General features: G+C 35.4%; 1 protein-coding gene across 2 annotated transcripts in view; it reads left to right on the forward strand.

Moving 5' to 3' along the window:
• The window catches only part of LOC136034605 (zinc finger protein 235-like), a 28,248-nt gene extending 17,841 nt beyond the window's left edge, over positions 1-10,407 (forward strand). For both annotated transcript variants that reach the window (XM_065715883.1, XM_065715882.1), the window contains exons 8-9: positions 1,155-1,374; positions 5,853-10,407. In XM_065715883.1, the coding sequence (XP_065571955.1) occupies positions 1,155-1,374; positions 5,853-6,127 (495 nt within the window). In that variant the 3' untranslated portion in view covers positions 6,128-10,407. The remainder of the gene's footprint in view (positions 1-1,154; positions 1,375-5,852) is intronic.
• The last annotated feature ends 7,473 nt before the right edge of the window (positions 10,408-17,880 follow it).

The following is a 17,880-nucleotide window of genomic DNA, read 5'->3' on the forward strand; positions in this document are numbered from 1 at the left end:
TGGGTTGGAGAGGGGGGGGGGCAGAAATGTTTAAAGCCGGAAATCTTAGAAAACGCCTAGAGTGGAGATCGGGATGAAATTTGATGGAAAGAATAATCACACGTTCTAGATACGTGATTGACATAATTGGAAGGTATCCACTCTCTTTTTGGGAGTTGGGGGGTGTTAATTCGGAAAAATTGAGATATTTTTAACTTAAGAATGGGTGACCATATCTTAATGAAACTTAATATTTAGAAGGAACTCATATCTCAGAGCTCTCATTTTAAATCCAATCAGATCTGGTGACATAGAGAGGAGTTGGAGGGGAAAACCGGAAATCTTGGAAAACGCTTAGAGTAGAGAGATTGGGATGAAACTTGGTGGGTATAATAAGCAAATGTCTTAGATACGCGATTGATGTAACCAGACTGTATTCGCGTTCTTTGGGGGAGCTAGGGGGGTCCAGTGCTTTGGCGAGTTTGGTGCTTCTTGATGTGCTAGGACGAGGAAAATTGGTAGGTGTTTCAGGGACCTGCACAAACTGTCTTGATAAAGTTGTTTTCCCCGATTCGACCTTTTGGGGGGCTGAAAAGGAGAAGAATAATTAGAAAAAAAGAGGTATTTTTAACTTACGAATTGGTGATCGGATCTTAATGAATTTTGATATTTAGAAGTACCTTGTGTATCAGAGCTCAAATTTTAAATCCTGACCGGCATTAAGCCTATGATTTTCCTTTTAAACCAATCTATTGATTCCTAGAATTTTGCCATATGAGCTCTTGGCTCTTCCGACCTTGTCACAAGTGCAATATGCGCTTTTAGCTCTTATTCAACTTATTATTGGCTCATGTTTCTCTTTGCTTACAGATGGTTACCAGAGACTGCTTAATAATAAAAATATGGGGAAAAAATAAAAATTATGATAGTTCTTCCATATTCGTCTCGCCAGCAAGGCTTTAATGCCAAAGTAAGATCTAAACAGAAATCAAAACTATCATGAAATCACTAAATATTTTCAAATATTATTTTAGACGCACGTAGGAAAGAATTTGGTTGAGTTGACGGCCAGATCAGTTGAAATGACACCCTTGCAAGAAGGACAAACATCTGTGGTTCATTATCCCTTAGAAAAGGTAGCAAACCCTGTTAATTCGAGTGATTTGTCCTTTCAGGATAGAGTTAATTCTTCCGACCCTGGATTGAATGTTACTGCTGAAGTTGGAAAGTCTACACCTCAGTCAAGCTGCTCTATACCTGAAGAACAGAATGAACCTGCTCCCAGTTTAGAAAACAGATCTTCTGGTGTTCAAACTCGGCAATTGGCGGAGTCAGGTCTTAGCAAACCTTCGTCGCAGCGTTCTCGTCAAAAGTTGAAGACGAAGGTGTCAAAAGGTAAAAAAAAATTAAGTTATTTCCTTTAGTTTTTTGAGAAATTTTATCCAGGGTCATCGAAAATTAAATGTATAATTAAGGATTAAGACACACCACCCAGAAAAGTAGTCTTCAAAAGCTGGTGAGGGTGGGTAGAGTTCTGGGGAACATGCTTGCATAACAATTGTTCTGAATTAGGGAAAGTTTATTTTGGGCATTAAATAATTATGAAAAGCATTTTTCATATGATTGACGTCACAAAATACCCAGACGTTGAATGACCTAATGATTTTAATTTCTATGGCCAATAGAATAAAATATAATCAAAGCTGTTTTGCAAGAGATAAAAAAAAATCGGTCTTTCTTTTTATCGAGTGAAGCTTAGTGCTCTATTACTACTCGTTGATTCGGAATTTAAGCTAAAATGTCAAGCGTACTGGGCTGCGTTTTATACAAGAGTAATAAAGCTAAAATATTACTTACACCCAATTCAGAACCCTGTACCGTGAAAACAGGCACGCTCAAGGTGTTTAGAACTTTAGGGGACCTTTAGAACCTGTCTTCAGTGAGTTTCTTTCAAAGCCCTTGTTTGTCCTCTTTAACAAGACACGACGAAACAGCTACATTTTTTTAACCATGGGAGGACGCAGTCAAACATCTGTACTAGGTAGATTGTGGTGCTACTCTTGGGGAGCCCACCTTGCTGGAATTTATCAATACCCCCTTGAGTTTGTTTCAGAATAAAACTTGAGTATGGAGGCCTCCGTTACTTTCGCCAATGCTAGTCCAGTTTGGTACCCAAGTATCTCTTGCTAAGAATAGGAAAAAAAAAATGAATCAATCCAAAAAAGAACCTAGCGAATAATCAAGGAGGCACACTCGTGCCTCTTTAAAGAGGCGAACCACGACAATGTTAAGCGATCTTCGGTTCCAGTGGTCGCAGAGGGATGGGGAGGGATGCACTTCGTAGCCCGAGCTCCAACTAAGAAACCTTCAAATTTTCATCCCCCTCCGGCTTTTCCTTCATGGGGAAAATCTGGCCGAAAGTTTCGACCATCCAACCCCACCCCCCACCCCCTTTAACGTTGTCCGATTGGGCTGAAATTCACAAGTTAAGGTGCCCTAGGGCCCAGGAGCTTATCCGCGAAATTTCAGCTCGATCCGATAACTCCTTCCCTGTTTTCCCGAAACCACGCATAGCCACTTAATGTTCATGTTCTCCTTTTGTTTTTGTTTTTCGCCACGGTTACAGGTCACAGCCGACATCGGATCTGGGTGTACAAAGACTCATTCGACGCAGAATTCTCCGAGTAATTTTCCTGGAAAGTTTCGTCGGAAAATCTTAACCCCCCGATTTTCTAGCTTAGAAAAACCCATTTCCCCATTGAAGGTAAAATTTTCTCTTGTAATAACATCACTTGTTTGAAAAATTCTTACACTAACAGCCGCTTGGCGCAGCGGAAGCGTTCTGGGCCCATAACCCAGAGATCGGTGGATCGAAATCGCTAGCTGCTAACTTTTTAAAAATTTGTAAAATTAGGTAATTTTGTCAGTTTGAATTTATTGATACAGAAAGGGAGAAAATAAACATGGAAACATGTGATCAGAATTACATACTGGAATGTTCAATAGAAGTTTTACTGAAGCGGGGGTAAGGCTTGATGGAAGCAAGTTAAAAGAACCATTTAAATTGATTTCCTAATTGAAGCCGTTGGTGAAATTTTCTATTGTAATAACTTGTTTGATAACAAGCATAACAGCAGCTTGGCGCAGCGGAAGCGCGCTGGACCCGTAAACCGGAGGCGGGTGGGTAAAAACCACTAGCTGCTAAATTTTTAATTAAGCTGCTAAACTATTAAAATTATCAAAATTAGATAATTTTGTCAGTTTGAATTTATTGATACAGAAAGCGAGAAAATAAACATGGAAAATTATTATTAAATTACATCCACCATGGATTGTAGAAAAACCCCCCTAACCCCCCGCTCTTGGCTTCGGAAAGGCCCTCTTTTAATTAACAAAAAATTGAAATGAATGAAAAATGGAATAACTTCGAAAAATGTTAAACACAAGAGGACAGGAGAACCATTGCGCCGAAACTAGTAATGGCAGCCTGAAACGGCAGCCCCCCAACTTCCTCTCCTAATTCCTGTACGTTTTAAGGTTCGACTTTGGGACGCAGCCTCTTCAACTCTTTAAGAAAACGAAGTTTTTTTCATATTATTTTCAAAGAAGGCAAGGTGGTACTCTCCGCTAAAAAAAAAAGAAAAAAAAAGGAAATAAATAGAAAAAAAAGGAAAAGAAAGGAGAAAAAAAGCTCAATCACCCTGCATTTTGATCAATAAGGGATTACGCTTCAAAAAAGACAAAATAAAAAGAAACTAAAACCACTCGAAAGGTATCGGCTAAAACAAAACCAACATCTTGGCTCCAATTGAGGTCCATTCAACTATCAGACCATATATATTAAGGCAAAATAGCTTTAATTCCCGCCGGAATTCGCGAAGGTTATCCATGTTTCTTAAAGTCGTAGGTAAAAAATTCCATGCATGGGGTCCCAGATGCCAAATAGAAAATTGAGATCTACGGGTAATAGCAAGCGGGCGACGAATTGTATTGGACTGTCTCGTAAAATCTGTATGAATATCACTTCCTATTTCAAATCTACTTTAAACACATATTGATAAACAATTTTGCAAGTATTTATACATAAACAAACTTCAATAAAAAGTAATAAGTCCTGCTAAAGGCAAGATTTTGCAATATATATACTTCTTTTGTAACGAGTCTTTAAAACCAACAACGCATAACCATGGAAGGGCTTTATTCTGCAAAACTGGAATATGATGGAGATGAGAAGGAAATTTACTACCCCCAACACTACAACAATATAGCAGATAAGGATGAATTAAGGAATCATAGTGTTAAATATCTCTTGGGAAAATGTACGTATACTTTCTCAAAATGGCAACATTCCTAGCAAGTTTAAGACTAATATAATCTATATGTTCTCTAAAACTAAGACATTCATCAATTAAAACTCCTAGATATTTTGTATCAGTTGTATCCTAACAGATTATGTCGTATCAGTCCTAATAGATAAATCAGTTCGAGCAAGAGTGAAAATCAAATTCTGGGAGGAAAACAACCACCTGGACAAATTTAGGTTTGTTTTTAGGTGGGGGGGGGGTCAAATCTTCGAATCCTTTCCCCCTGGATTCTGCCTTGGTCAACACTGAGAATTACACAATATTAAACCACTTGAAAAACTACTTCACTAGCGAAGTACACAATGGTCTGACAAAAGCTGACAATGTATTAAATAATAATCATAATATTATACATTTTTGATACCCTTTTGGAGGGTAATGTTTAAAAGAATTCACCTTCTTAATATTACACGCTGAGGACAGGAATTTCAAGGTCTCTGGGATATTTCCAAGGAGTGGCAACCCAATTAAACACTGAAAAACTGTTTGTACTAAGTAATTCGATGGGTGAGTAAGGTTAAGGCCTCATTCACGTGCTTATCTGCCTTGATTACTAAAGCAGGATTTTTTTTTTTTTTTTTTAGTAGTAGTAGTAGTAGTAGTTGTAGTAGATCAGAAAAGAGTGTAGGTATGTGTATGTGGATATGTGCGTGTGTTTCTATATGTGTTCGTGTGTGTATGTGGGTGTGCTCTTTCACTAATGGTTTTTTTATTATATGTCACTCTTATTCTCTATCTCATCCCCCCTCTCTCCCTCACATACAAATCAAATTAATAGATCTCCCTCCACTAATTTAGATCATCCTATCTGTATTAATCTGTATCATACCATCTCTGCTCTACTAATCTATATCTTACCATCTCATCTCTATTTTCTAGATCACCTAAATCGCCTTACTAATCTAAATATCACTACTAGTAGTAGTAGCATTCCTTATTTCCACGAGGGGGGGGGGATATTTTCCGGGGGTATTCTCTGCAGGGATAGGGTGGGGGAGGGTATATTTCACAGGGTTTTAGGTGTTTAATCCCCCCCCCCCCCATCGCGATTACCCCCAGTGGAAAGTAATCCCCCATGAAAAATAGACTCTTGGAATAAATCTTTCAAAAGAAAATATCTCTCCCCCTGGGGAAAATACCCCCAAGGAAAATTGAAAGCTCCATTGAAGGATCTTTGATGTTTTAATGTCCATTATTTCCTTTTAAACTTGCCATTTTGTTGTATCACTGTCGCTTGCAAAGGAGAGAAGATCCTCTTCCTTTTCTCTTTCTGTTTGCTGTTTTCGGTTAGTTTGAGGGCCAAGTGGATTTTTCGCTTTGCTAAATTTCTTCACGTGCATTGTATCTTTTCCATCCATCTGCTTGTTTTCGATTTCTTAGGAATAAACGGGGAAGGCGTTTTTACTTTCAGGAGCTGAAGTTCAGCTGTTGCAGAAGTTCACATACTGGAGTTAGGAAGTGCTGTGATTATTTGAGAACTGCTAAAGATTGATTCTCTTTCTATTCTAGGTATAGACCAAGGAAAACGCTATGAGTGTGAAATTTGCCCGGAAACATTCAATTATTCTTGGAGTTTAACAATGCATCAAAGGTCCCACACTGGGGAAAAACCCTTCGAATGTCCAACGTGTAAGAAAAAATTTTCTAGTTCTTCGAATTTAAGCACCCATGTATTGACTCACACTGGGGAAAAACTATATGAGTGTTCAGTTTGTAAAAAAAAATATACACGTAATAGTACTCTTACTGTGCACCAAAAAGTTCATGAAAATGATACCCAATAAAGGTGTAACAGTTACCCCATTAGTGTTCAGTGTGTAGTGTTGTAGTATAGTTGTAGTGTTCAATAAAATGTGATAATTGTGATAAAAATGTGTCTAATTTGTGATAAATTGTAGATTACATTTCATAATTCACAAATCTTTCAAGTATCTACCTCAGAGTTTGTCTATGTTGCTGATAATAAATTTCGAGGAGATACAAGTTGGCACCTAACCAACTTGCAAGCACTTGTAAACTAAATGACTACATCCTATTTTTGTTGCTTAGAGAATTAGGAAATTTAATCTACAATTTATCACAAAACCGCATTGTTTATTATAATTCCCTGAAGTGTGTTTGTTTATGTCTTTGACAACCTATCCTATCAGTTCAACTAGTAAAATTGTTCTAGTTATACTGTATTCACAATGTTCATTGGAACTTCTTTAGTAGCCCATTTCCTTCTCATAAATTTATTGATGTTAGCCCCTTCTCTATCTAAGAGCTGTGTAATAGTTTTCATCAAACTACGATTAGTACAACTGGTCGAGTTAAACTGTGTTTTTATAAAGGCCATTAAAAGTACCCCATTGCCTCAGTTCCCTTTGTTCCAGTTCCATTTGTGATACCTGATAAAAATACCTGCAAGTACAGATAACAGCTGTCCATTTAACAGCTGTTTGGGTTAAACTGTGTTTATAAAAAGTCCGTTAAAAGTACCCCATTGCCTCAATTCCCTTTGTTCCGGTTCCATTTGTGATACATTCCAGTTCCATTTGTGATACATTCCAGTTCCATTTGTGATACCTGATAAAAATACCTGCAAGTACAGATATTACCTGTCTTTCGATCCGTGCCTTAATAGTAGCTAGTTTTTATTTATCTATGCTTCATTAGTCCATTTAACAGTTGTTTGGGTTAAACTGTGTTTATAAAAAGTCCGTTAAAAGTATCCCATTGCCTCAATTCCCTTTGTTCCGGTTCCATTTGTGATACATTCCAGTTCCATTTGTGATACCTGATAAAAATACCTGCAAGTACAGATATTACCTGTCTTTCGATCAGTGCCTTAATAGTAGCTAGTTTTTATTTATCTATGCTTCATTAGTCCATTTAACAGCTGTTTGGGTTAAACTGTGTTTATAAAAAGTCCGTTAAAAGTACCTCATTGCCTCATTTTCTGCCATTAGCCCATTGCTCTAGTTAGTTCAGAAAAAAAATTAAGAATCCATGTTCCTTTCATTTGTGATACCTGATAAATACCTGCCATTACAGAGATTACCTGTCTTTCAACCCGTATCTAAATATAATACTCATCGTTTTCAAATATTTAAGACTAAATATTCAAAAATAGTATATAAAGAGCTCTCAATTTGTTTTTCTATTCTAACTGTAGAACTAATACGAAAGAGTAGAATATTGAAGAGTAGACTGTAGAATATAGAAAAAATATATAGAGTAAAAGAGTAATAAAAGTAGAAGGAATATTAACAAAGAAAGTATAAATGACAATTATATATATTTTTTTTTTTTTTTTTTTTTTTTTTTTGTGTTTGTGCTGTTGCATTGGTGATTTCTCTTTTCATGATATCAATTACTTGTTTTTTTCATGTTTTTTTAATTGCCTACTAATCTGTTGTTTCTTCTTTATCTTAATGATGATTTTAATTTTTCTACAAGTTTTATGCAAAGAGCTCAAAACTGCGATTTTAAATATATGTATAAATATTTATATGAATTTGTTTTTAAAGGAGCATGAAATTCGTAATGTTTTGACGCCCAGCAATTTACATAAAGTGGCCATTAAAAGACAATATATCGCTACTTGGACTGATGAGAAATTAATTTAGAATTTAGTCTGTCTTTGACGACTGTGACAAATCTGTGACAAAAGGAATGTTTAAATACTTCTTAGGGTAAAAGCATCCCAAAATAGAAACTACAAAAAAGTAAAAGATTTATTCATTTACTCTTTGCTTACTACGCAACTAAAAAAGTATGCATGCAGAAATAGGCTTTTTGCATAGATTCAGATTTGAGTTGTTTTTTGTTTTTTTTTTGGGGGGGGGGGCCTTAGTGACAGGTCAATATTAATCGCTCATTCCATTAGGGCCTTCGATTAAATTCATAGATTACCCAATCATTACCTTCAGGATATTTTTGATTTCAAGCTCCCCCAAAAAACACACGAAAATAGTCGCAAACGTCAGAAAAAAAAACCATGGCAACTTTTCCAGTTATTATTGCGTCTTTTTAGAACTAGGTATCTAGTTAATTCTAGATAATGTAGAATCTCAATGTAAAATAATCTATTCAATCTAGAAAACCGGTATATAGACATTTGAATATGTTTTTATAAACTATTCAATTAATTTATCGGTATTAAAATGTCCCAGTTTTCACTTCTTCTAACTCCTACTTTACGCACTTTTTTTCTCTGAAAAACCGCACAAACCTATCAGATTCATAGCTTAATTAAGTGTTATTTTCATCCGTATTTGAGATAGGATCCCCTTTATAAAACCTGTCCATTCAACTTATTCTTTATTATATTGCGATGTAAATAAGTTTGAATCTGACAAAGCGTTCCATATACGTGTCAAAACCATTCGGATTTTTCATTGAATTATTTAACTTACCCTCGATATCCTCTTTTCTAGCTCAGATATTGCTGACAACTTTACCTTTCATTTACCCGAAATTTCGTGATTTATACCTAGTATGACAACTTAAACGAATTTTGGTTCAATTCTTCGGCCATTTTCGACACTTTCAGAGGCTATTAATCGGGTTGGAGGAGGTCCTTTCCTTTCAGATGTTAAAAATATGTTATTAGCATCTGTTGATGATAATGAGGTAACTTTAAGACATGTAGAAATTAAGAAGGTGTTCCTAATAACTGTAGATATTAATAAGATCTGCTTCAAAACTGAAAATTGACATAAATAATTTTATTATTTGAAAAAATATTTAAATTTTAAAGTCCCTTATATTATTTTACATGTTTTTTCTTCAACCGCACAATGCCTATCTTAATCGAATGCTATCTCCAAACATATTTGAATCAGTCTTGAGCTACTTTCTGTTCTCAGCTTAGGTATTCGTGATAGCTGTACCTTTCGCAGATATTCTCCAAATTATATCTCGTATGACAACTTAAACTATGTGCAGATAAACTTTTCTTCTATTTCATACTAAAAATCAAGCAGGCAGGGTGGTAGAGATCCTTTCCTGTCAGATGTTAGTAAGGTGTTCTGAGCATTCAAAGATATTAGTACCATATACAATAAAAAACGGGTATAACTAATTTTCAGTAGAAAGGGGTTAAAATATTATTTATCTTTTTATTCCTTTTAACTCTTATTTTATGCACCCTCTTAAACCACGGAATATCAATCTGTAATCGAATACTATTTCAAGACATAGTTGAGTTAAAACCCCCCTCGACTCAACTTTTAAGCTCAGATATTGCTGGCACCTGTACCCGTCATTTCCCAATTTAAATCTTAAATTCTCCAACTTAAGTCTGGTAAACAATCTGCAATTTAACTCTTCTTATATTTTCTATAATAATTCACCTTTAGACCATAATAATTATAGGGAAAAGGGGAAATGAGATCATTTTCAGACGTTAATAGCGTCTACAAGAAAGATGGAAAAAAAAGCAATAAACATATGGCGTAAACTGACTGTTTAAAATATAAAATGCGCGTTTACAATATAATAAAACATAAATACGTAGCATAACTTTAATATCTGTCTTTCACTACAATTTGGGTACAAGGGGGACGACTTTCCAGTTCATATATTTAATAATTTCTAGGTGCTGCGAGAGTTACACATGTTTTTTATTTATTTAATCTCTGTTCATTTTTAAATCATTTCAAATGAATCGACCTTTCGACCTTCTGGTCGAAGACTCGGGTGGCAAAATTTTGCATAATGTATGTATATATATTTTTAAGATATCTCAGTTCTGTTTTATATCTCAAAATCTTTTGTACACTGTTACTGGTTTTTACCTTTTAGATATAAAAAATGTAATTAATTTTAAACATTTGATTGTTTGTAAAAAAAAAAAAAAAAAAAAAAAAGCGACTACTCACTCTTGTTGTTTCATATTTTATGTTTTGTTTTCTGTTTTATTTTTCAAAATCAGGACGTAAAACGAAAATGAAATAACAATACCTTTGTTTTATTGTTGTTTCGTTTTCAAGTTTGCTGTATATTTGATGTCTTTATCTTTTTTCCTTGTTTTTTGAAAGTATTAAGGTTGCATTAATAAAGATCTCGTTTAAGTAAAGTTATTTGTATTTTATTGACTCAAGAAATAAATAAAGTATGCAACAAAAATAAAAACAATATGAGGGAGATGAACTAAAAGTGCTAGTAATGCTCTATAAGCTAAGCAGCCAGCCAACTCCAACGAAAAGGGAGATGGATAAATCACAGTGTATTATGTGTCTGGGTTGAAGAAACAAGATTTTGGAAGGAACTGAATTTCAGTTGGGTGGGAGGGCTGAGGTCTTGGAGGGGTCGTTGCCCTCCTGCCCCATAGCAAGTCACGCCCCTGCTGCATATGTGAACCACAGACAATGACGCAAGAAAGGATCCCTTGAAAACTCCTAGGTCGGAGAGATATGTTCTATTAGTAGTTCTGGCTGTGAGATCAATTGCCAATGGACGCTGATGACTGGTGTCTTATGAGTCACTTACAACTCTCTTAAGTATTTTTCACAACTCTGAATAAAATAAAATGAAATTCAAGCTGTTAAAGAAGTATCTCTTTTCACTGAGCGAAGCTCCGGCCCCTGAGATTTCATTTTACTATTTTTTTTGCTCTTAAAATCTATCACTAAACTGGCCCTTGATATTACGCTTTTACGAACTTTATTTTGATATTACGAACTTTAGCCAGCAAATGCTAAAGTTTTTTCTTGAATCATCTGTTTTTTTCTAGCTTGAAAACAACTCCTGTCATTGAACAAGATCTAGTTAGCAGTAGGTATTCTGCTAGCGTTTTTCTCTGTTTTCGTTAATATTATAATATTATTTATTCTAATTCGTCTTTTTACCTAACTTAGAAAGCAAGTCAGTGAAATAACTGAATTTACCGACTAAGAACGCAATTCCGGCAGATCGGAATTTCAGTGGCTGTCAAATCTCTATTTTTTCATCTTCATCTATTCATCTTACTTTATCATCATATCTTATAGTGATTATCTTAAATCATTAAATTTTATTAAACCAGTAAATGTTTGATCATGATCTACCAATTCAATTTCTTTTTTACCAAGTCATCAACAGTATTTGATGCCTTTCACGTAACACCTATGGCTTACAGCCTCTCAAAACTTAGAAATGTCATGTTTCATTAACAATTTTTTTTTTGCAAAAAAAAACGATATTATTTTCTTTCATCAATTCTTCAAGAATTATTGGTCTAACATAATTAAAAAATGTTTATTAAAGTACGGGACAAAGAGAATAGGTAACTTTTGAGCTTGGAAACAGGCACTAGTGTAGACAAAAAAAAAACTACCAGCACCATCTAATATTCAGTGATAATTAACAATTGTTAAATCTTTTTATTCATTTTTTCGATCGGGAGTTGAGATAAGAAATTTATTACTACCCTATTAAGACCTATTGCTCTTTTGAAATCAGCTGTTCTTATCACTAAACTGAAAAAAAATGTGAAGTGTCGCCAAAACCTATAAAGCGTTGATAGTTTTTGTTTTGTTTTTTGTCAACAATAGTCCCAGTTCCTACTCTTATAAGTTATCATCCCTGCTCCTGCTTGTGTTGCTTTATATTCGTTTTAAATTCGCCTTGCCTGACGCTCATTGCAGAAACGCCCCATTTTGGGTTTAGACGCTTGTTTGCCTGTGATTCTAGGCGAAATTAACGCTCTCATGTTTCAATTCTAAATTCTTGGTTCAACCTGCCTCAGACCATAGGTAAGCGTCCCTTGTTTACCTCTTATTTTCAGGCAATCTAATGGTCCTATCTTAATTTTAAATTCTGGGTCAACCTGCCTGAGACGCTTGGCAGGCGTGAATTGCTAAAAGATAACAAACCGTGTATTGGTCCAATAGGAGAGGCGCCCGCATATTTCCACCGTTTACTCAAGCCAAATTCATCAAACACTTGGAAAACTATAGGTTCTATCACTATGTTAGCTCTATGACTATCTACCAATATGTCTTGGCTTCTTTTTCTACAATCAGCCATGACTTCATGCCCACAACTATTCCATTTCGTTGATTTTTGAATTAAAATGGAATAGTTGTGGGCATCCAGTCATGGCTAATTGTACAAAAAGCCAAGACATATTGCTTATGTTGCTTTCTATTCGGTTTAAATGTGAAGCACGAAGACGTTAAGTAGTTGACAAATATACTAAAATAGGAAGCAGTACTATTTTAGTCCTGGCAAAACATAGGTCCTTGTAACGAATGTCGCTACAGGTTTCTAAATATTATATAGGTTATATAGTCTTTTGAAAACAATTTGAATTTTAAGAAGTGTGTCATTTTTTGTGGGGGGGGGGACTAGTTGCCCTCGTATTATTTTTGACTCTTAAAAGGGAACAAGAACTCTCTAAGTAAGGAGTGACACGGGTCAATAGTACCCTAAACTCAAAGAAACAGAATCTTCATATCAATAAATATATCAAAAGAATCAGCCTTCACAACCAATCTCAGAAGGTAACCACATAGAGAGCAGTGATACACCGTAGCGCGAGCAAATTATCTTCAAATTTGATTACTATTTAAACAATGATTTAAAAGCATCGTAAATTTGGAAGCTTTTTAAATCAAGTTTAGCCTACCCTCAAGGCATTGAAATATAAAAAAGAATACGATTTTATTTAAAAAAAAAATTCATTGGTCGAAAATTCAAAAGACAAATCGATTTCCGAAGATATTCATCTGTTTTGAAATTCATCAAGATAATGAGCTTCTTTTACACGCCAGAAGATATGCCTTACTGTACTTCGGGGACGGTCAAATCAGGTATAAGAGACTAGACTAGACAATAAAACTGTTGGGGCTGTTCAAAATGGGTGGTATACCCTTTATAGGGGTTCTTGGATTTTTTTAAATTTATATTTGAGTCAGGAAGGGTGCCGTTATTAGTTTTGCCCGGTTGCCACCAACCTTAGGAACGGTCCTGGAAACTGGCCGAATTTTATAAGGAATTCCACTCTTTAGGACATTGAAGTCCCACTAGGAATTGCCTGGTTTAAAAGAAAATATCTTTTTGTATTTTCCCCATTTTTCCAAGCTCTTAACGGCACAGCTGAAATTGTGTTGTCCAAAATACAAAGTTGGCCGCAGAAACTAATCATGTAATGAAGGAAATGATTTATGACTTGGACACAAAAGTAATTAGAACACCATATTTTAGACACCAATCGACATCGAGTTATAAGCCTTCGATTAATTCCCATTAATCCTTCTTTTTAGCGCTGTCGTTGCTTATTACAAAACTTTTATTATTACTTCGTGTAAGTAACACAAAGCGCACGTCTAAATCACAACCAACTATTTTTTTTTCGAAGAAAAATAAAAAATTTCTCATTGTAAACTGCAAAATACTGTAACAAGTATGTAACATTTTCCTGATCAAACAGTTCGTGGTAACAAACTGTAATAAGGAGTGATCCGGCTCAATAGTAAACTAAACTTTAAAAAATGGGATTTTGATACTAATAGATACATCGAAAGAATTGGATTTTATGCTGATTTAAAATATATAAGTTTCATCAAGTTTTGTCTTACCCATCAAAAGTCGCGAACCTGAGAAAATTTGCCTTATTTTATAAAATAGGGAAAATCAGCCCCTAAAGTTATACAATCTTAACAAAAATCACACCATCGGATTCAGCGTATCAGAGAACCATACTGTTGAATTTTCAAGCTCCTATGTACAAAAATATGGAATTTCGTATTTTTTTTTTCCAGAAGACCAATCACGGGTGCGTGTTTATTTGTTTGTTTGTTTGTTTTTTGTTTTATTTTTTCAGGGGTGATCGTATCGACCCAGTGGTCCTAGAATGTTGCAAGAGGGCTCATTCTAACGGAAATTAAAAGTTTTGGTGCCCTTTCTAAGCGACCAAAAATATTGGAGGACCACTGGGTCGATACGATCATCCCTGGGGAAAAAAAAAATAAAAAATTAACAAGCATCCGTGATTTGTCTTCTGGCAAAAAATGCGAAATTCCACATTTTTTGTAGATAGGAGCTTCAAACTTCTACAATAAGGTTTTCTGATACGCTGAATCTGATGGTGTGAATTACGTTAAGATTGTATGATTTTTAGGGGGTGTTTTCCCCTATTTTCTAAAATGAGGTAAATTTTCTCAGGCTCGTAACTTTTGATAGGTAAGACTAAACTTGATGAAAGTTATATATTTAAAATCAGCATTAAAATGCAATTTTTTTATGTAACTATTGGTATCAAAATTCCATTTTTTAGAGTTTCGGTTACTATTGAGCCGGGTCGCTCCTTACTACAGTTCGTTACCACGAACTGTTTGACTAGCAGCGGAATTTTCCGGAAAAGATGCGTTTAAAGAGACTATTGAAATCTGTCGTGATATTTTTAAAGTTGATATTCTTGAGAGGCTTCGGGGCTCACATCCAAACGCGGCTTTTATGGCCGACTTTTACCGACCGTATCTTGAAAGATGATCCAGTTCCGCGATTTGCGATTATGGACCCGTCAGATGTTCTGGTTTTCCTGAGCGAACCAAATACTATTGTGGCATCTATATTAAATGACTATGTTCGAATTTTAAATTTCCTTGTTGAAAAACAAGAGTCTGTTACCTCAGATATGGATGAACAAAACCGTTTGTGGCCATTCCTTCCTACGCCAGAAAATGCTATAGTTCCTGTTATTTTTAGTAACTTCCTGCTAGTATGCAATCGAGTTTATTTCAAATTTAGGGTGCTTAGACAAAATCGACCATGTTGAGCAGCGGAGAGATAGGTTACTGGTATTTGTGAAAGATAATGATTCTACCTCGTCGGTGGCAAGTGCCCTACCACTCGGTTCACGCATCAGTGCTTAGGTCGTAAAGAAGGAATATCTAGGAACTATACGAATTGAAAAGGGCTTTGACGAATCAAATATTACAGGACTAGTGAACTCTGTTACGCATGCAAAGCGCTTTGGAGACGGTTCAGTTGTGCTCTAAAGCTTGACATCAAAATTGATTATTCGCTTTTCCGGGTGTCAACTCCACTGAATGTCAATCCCAAGCAGTGCTTTAATTGCCAAGGATTTGACCACTTTGCACGAGAATGTAAGAACGAACTTAAATGCGGCAAGTGTGCCTGGCCCCATGCTAATAGCCGCGATAATGCATGTTCAGTCTCTACCTTGAAATGCGCAAATTGCGGTGGAAATCACAGAAGCAGTAGTTTCTCCTGCGTCGTATTGAAGAGCCGTATACCTGTCCCTGCATCGAACACTCAAGCTTGTGGCTGATAACTCCCCCCCTCTACAGGTATGGACCATTGCACCAAAACTGATTATGTAAACCAGTATTTTCAAAACATAAATAAAGCAAGAGATAAGTTAATAATTTTAGCCGAAATATTCAAGTCATTCGATGTAGTGTGAGTAGTTGAGCACCGGTAAAGTGGCGTTGATAGTAATCAGTTGGAAATTCCTTGTGACCAGGAGCTCTTCATCCGTTCTGCAAAAATCACAGGTGGTCGTCCATCTGGCGACATTATGATTGGAGTAAAACAGAGCCTTAAATGTGCTTTACTTGAAACCAATGATGCTTTTGTTGCAGTTGATATAGGCCGTGCCGTTATTCTTGCAGTTTATATGCCTACTATTTACAGAAACGAACAATCTAATGAACGTTTTGCTAAAGCATGTGCAAAAGTCTCAAAAATTTCTCATAAAATACGAGCGTCTGGCAAAGCCATTTTACTCTGTGGTGATTTTAATACTGACCTCACTATTCAAAATATTCATACAATATTCAAAAAAAAATACCGACCAAGATTAGGAATAATTCAAAGGTACTTTTTAATGAGGTCAATAAATTAAAACAGTCATCAGCTGATTTGTCAGACCAAATCCCGTTAGATCAATGGTATGTACACTTTACCTCAGTTTTTTCATCCATTTTACCATAGACTGAATTAAGTTATCGTGAATTGTTGTATAAGCATTTTTTCTGAGCTCAACCCATATAAAAGCTTAGTTTATTTTGATCCATCTTCAATTTTGACTCAAATTAGATCACTAAAATGTGGGAGGACCCCAGGCCCAGATGGTTTGTTACCAGAGCACCTCATGTATGGTACTACAAAATTACTTGAGCATCTTACACCCATCATTAGTTTTATTATACCCATCATTATGCCCCTTCTTTGATGGGTGAAGGTAAAGTAGTTTTTATACACAATAAGGGCAAGGATCCTTTATACTGTTCATCATATAGACCTATAACACTTTGTTCTGTTATTAGTAAATTATTTGAAAAATTTTCACTTCCATATTTATCAACAAAATGTGATGTAGGGGATCAACAGTTGGGTCCTCGAAGTAGTCTAAGGGTCCAAAACGCACACACAATAATTCTAGAGATTTTGGAACACCACCATAAGATTAAAAAACAATTATTTGTGTTTGGAGTTGATATTTCAAAAGCGTTTGATAGTAAGTTGCATAACCACGCTTTTTTGTCACTGTTGCGTAGTGGGGTGAAACCATTTATAGGCCAGTGTTTGGCGGGCGGGCGTGTTAATTCATCAGTGAGAATTTTTTCTGGAGGGCGACTTTCAGACCGAATTTGTTTACGTCGAGGAGTTAAACAAGGGTCAGTTCTTAGCCCCTTCATATTTAATAACGCAATTAGAACAGCCACACGGCTCCTACCCCCATATGTGATTAAAGGTATTGACATTAGCCACTTATCGCACTGATGATATTTTGTTGCTTTCGGATAATTTAATATCAATACAGAATGCAATTAATATATTGCACTCACATCTACGAGAGATAGGATTAGAGACTAAACTTTCAAAAACAAAATTCCTAGTGGCGAATAGTAAAAGTTATATACAGCATCATTCATTTAGGGTGGGATCACGTAATATTCTTAATAAAGATTAAATAAAAAAAAACACGTTTTTTAAACTGAAAATAAGCGATATTAAAACTTAAAACGAACAGAAATTACTCCGTATATGAAAGGGGCTGTTCCCTCCTCAACGACCCACTCTTTACGCTAAAGTTTGACTCCTTTAGCGAGTTTTTTACTAATACAATAAAAAACTAATATATTTAAAATCAGCATTAAAATGCGATTCTTTTGATGTAGCTATTGGTATCAAAATCCTATTTTTTTAGAGTTTTGGTTACTATTGAGCCGGGTCGATCCTTAATACAGTTCGTTACCATGAACTGTTTGATCCCATTAATTACCTTGGGTTGCCTTTGACCCATCAATTAAACCAATGCGGAAGTTGGTGTTATCATCTATATTGGGAAATCTTAGGAAAACAGATGGCCTGCTAGTTAGGGTGAAACGTCGTTTTGATAAACAAACACTATAATTTATAATTTATAATTCAATGTTTACACCTTTTGTATTTTTCATTGTTCATTTTTGAAGTTTTTGAGTAAAAGCGATATAAACCGTATCCGCGTTTAATTTTTCAGGTTTTGTAAATATTTTCTTGGAATTCCACTATGGTTCAAAAATAGGTATATTAAACGAAAATTCGGAATATTTGATAT

The sequence above is a fragment of the Artemia franciscana genome, chromosome 13 (assembly GCF_032884065.1).
Source record: "Artemia franciscana chromosome 13, ASM3288406v1, whole genome shotgun sequence".
In the NCBI taxonomy this organism is placed as follows: Eukaryota; Metazoa; Arthropoda; class Branchiopoda; order Anostraca; family Artemiidae; genus Artemia; species Artemia franciscana.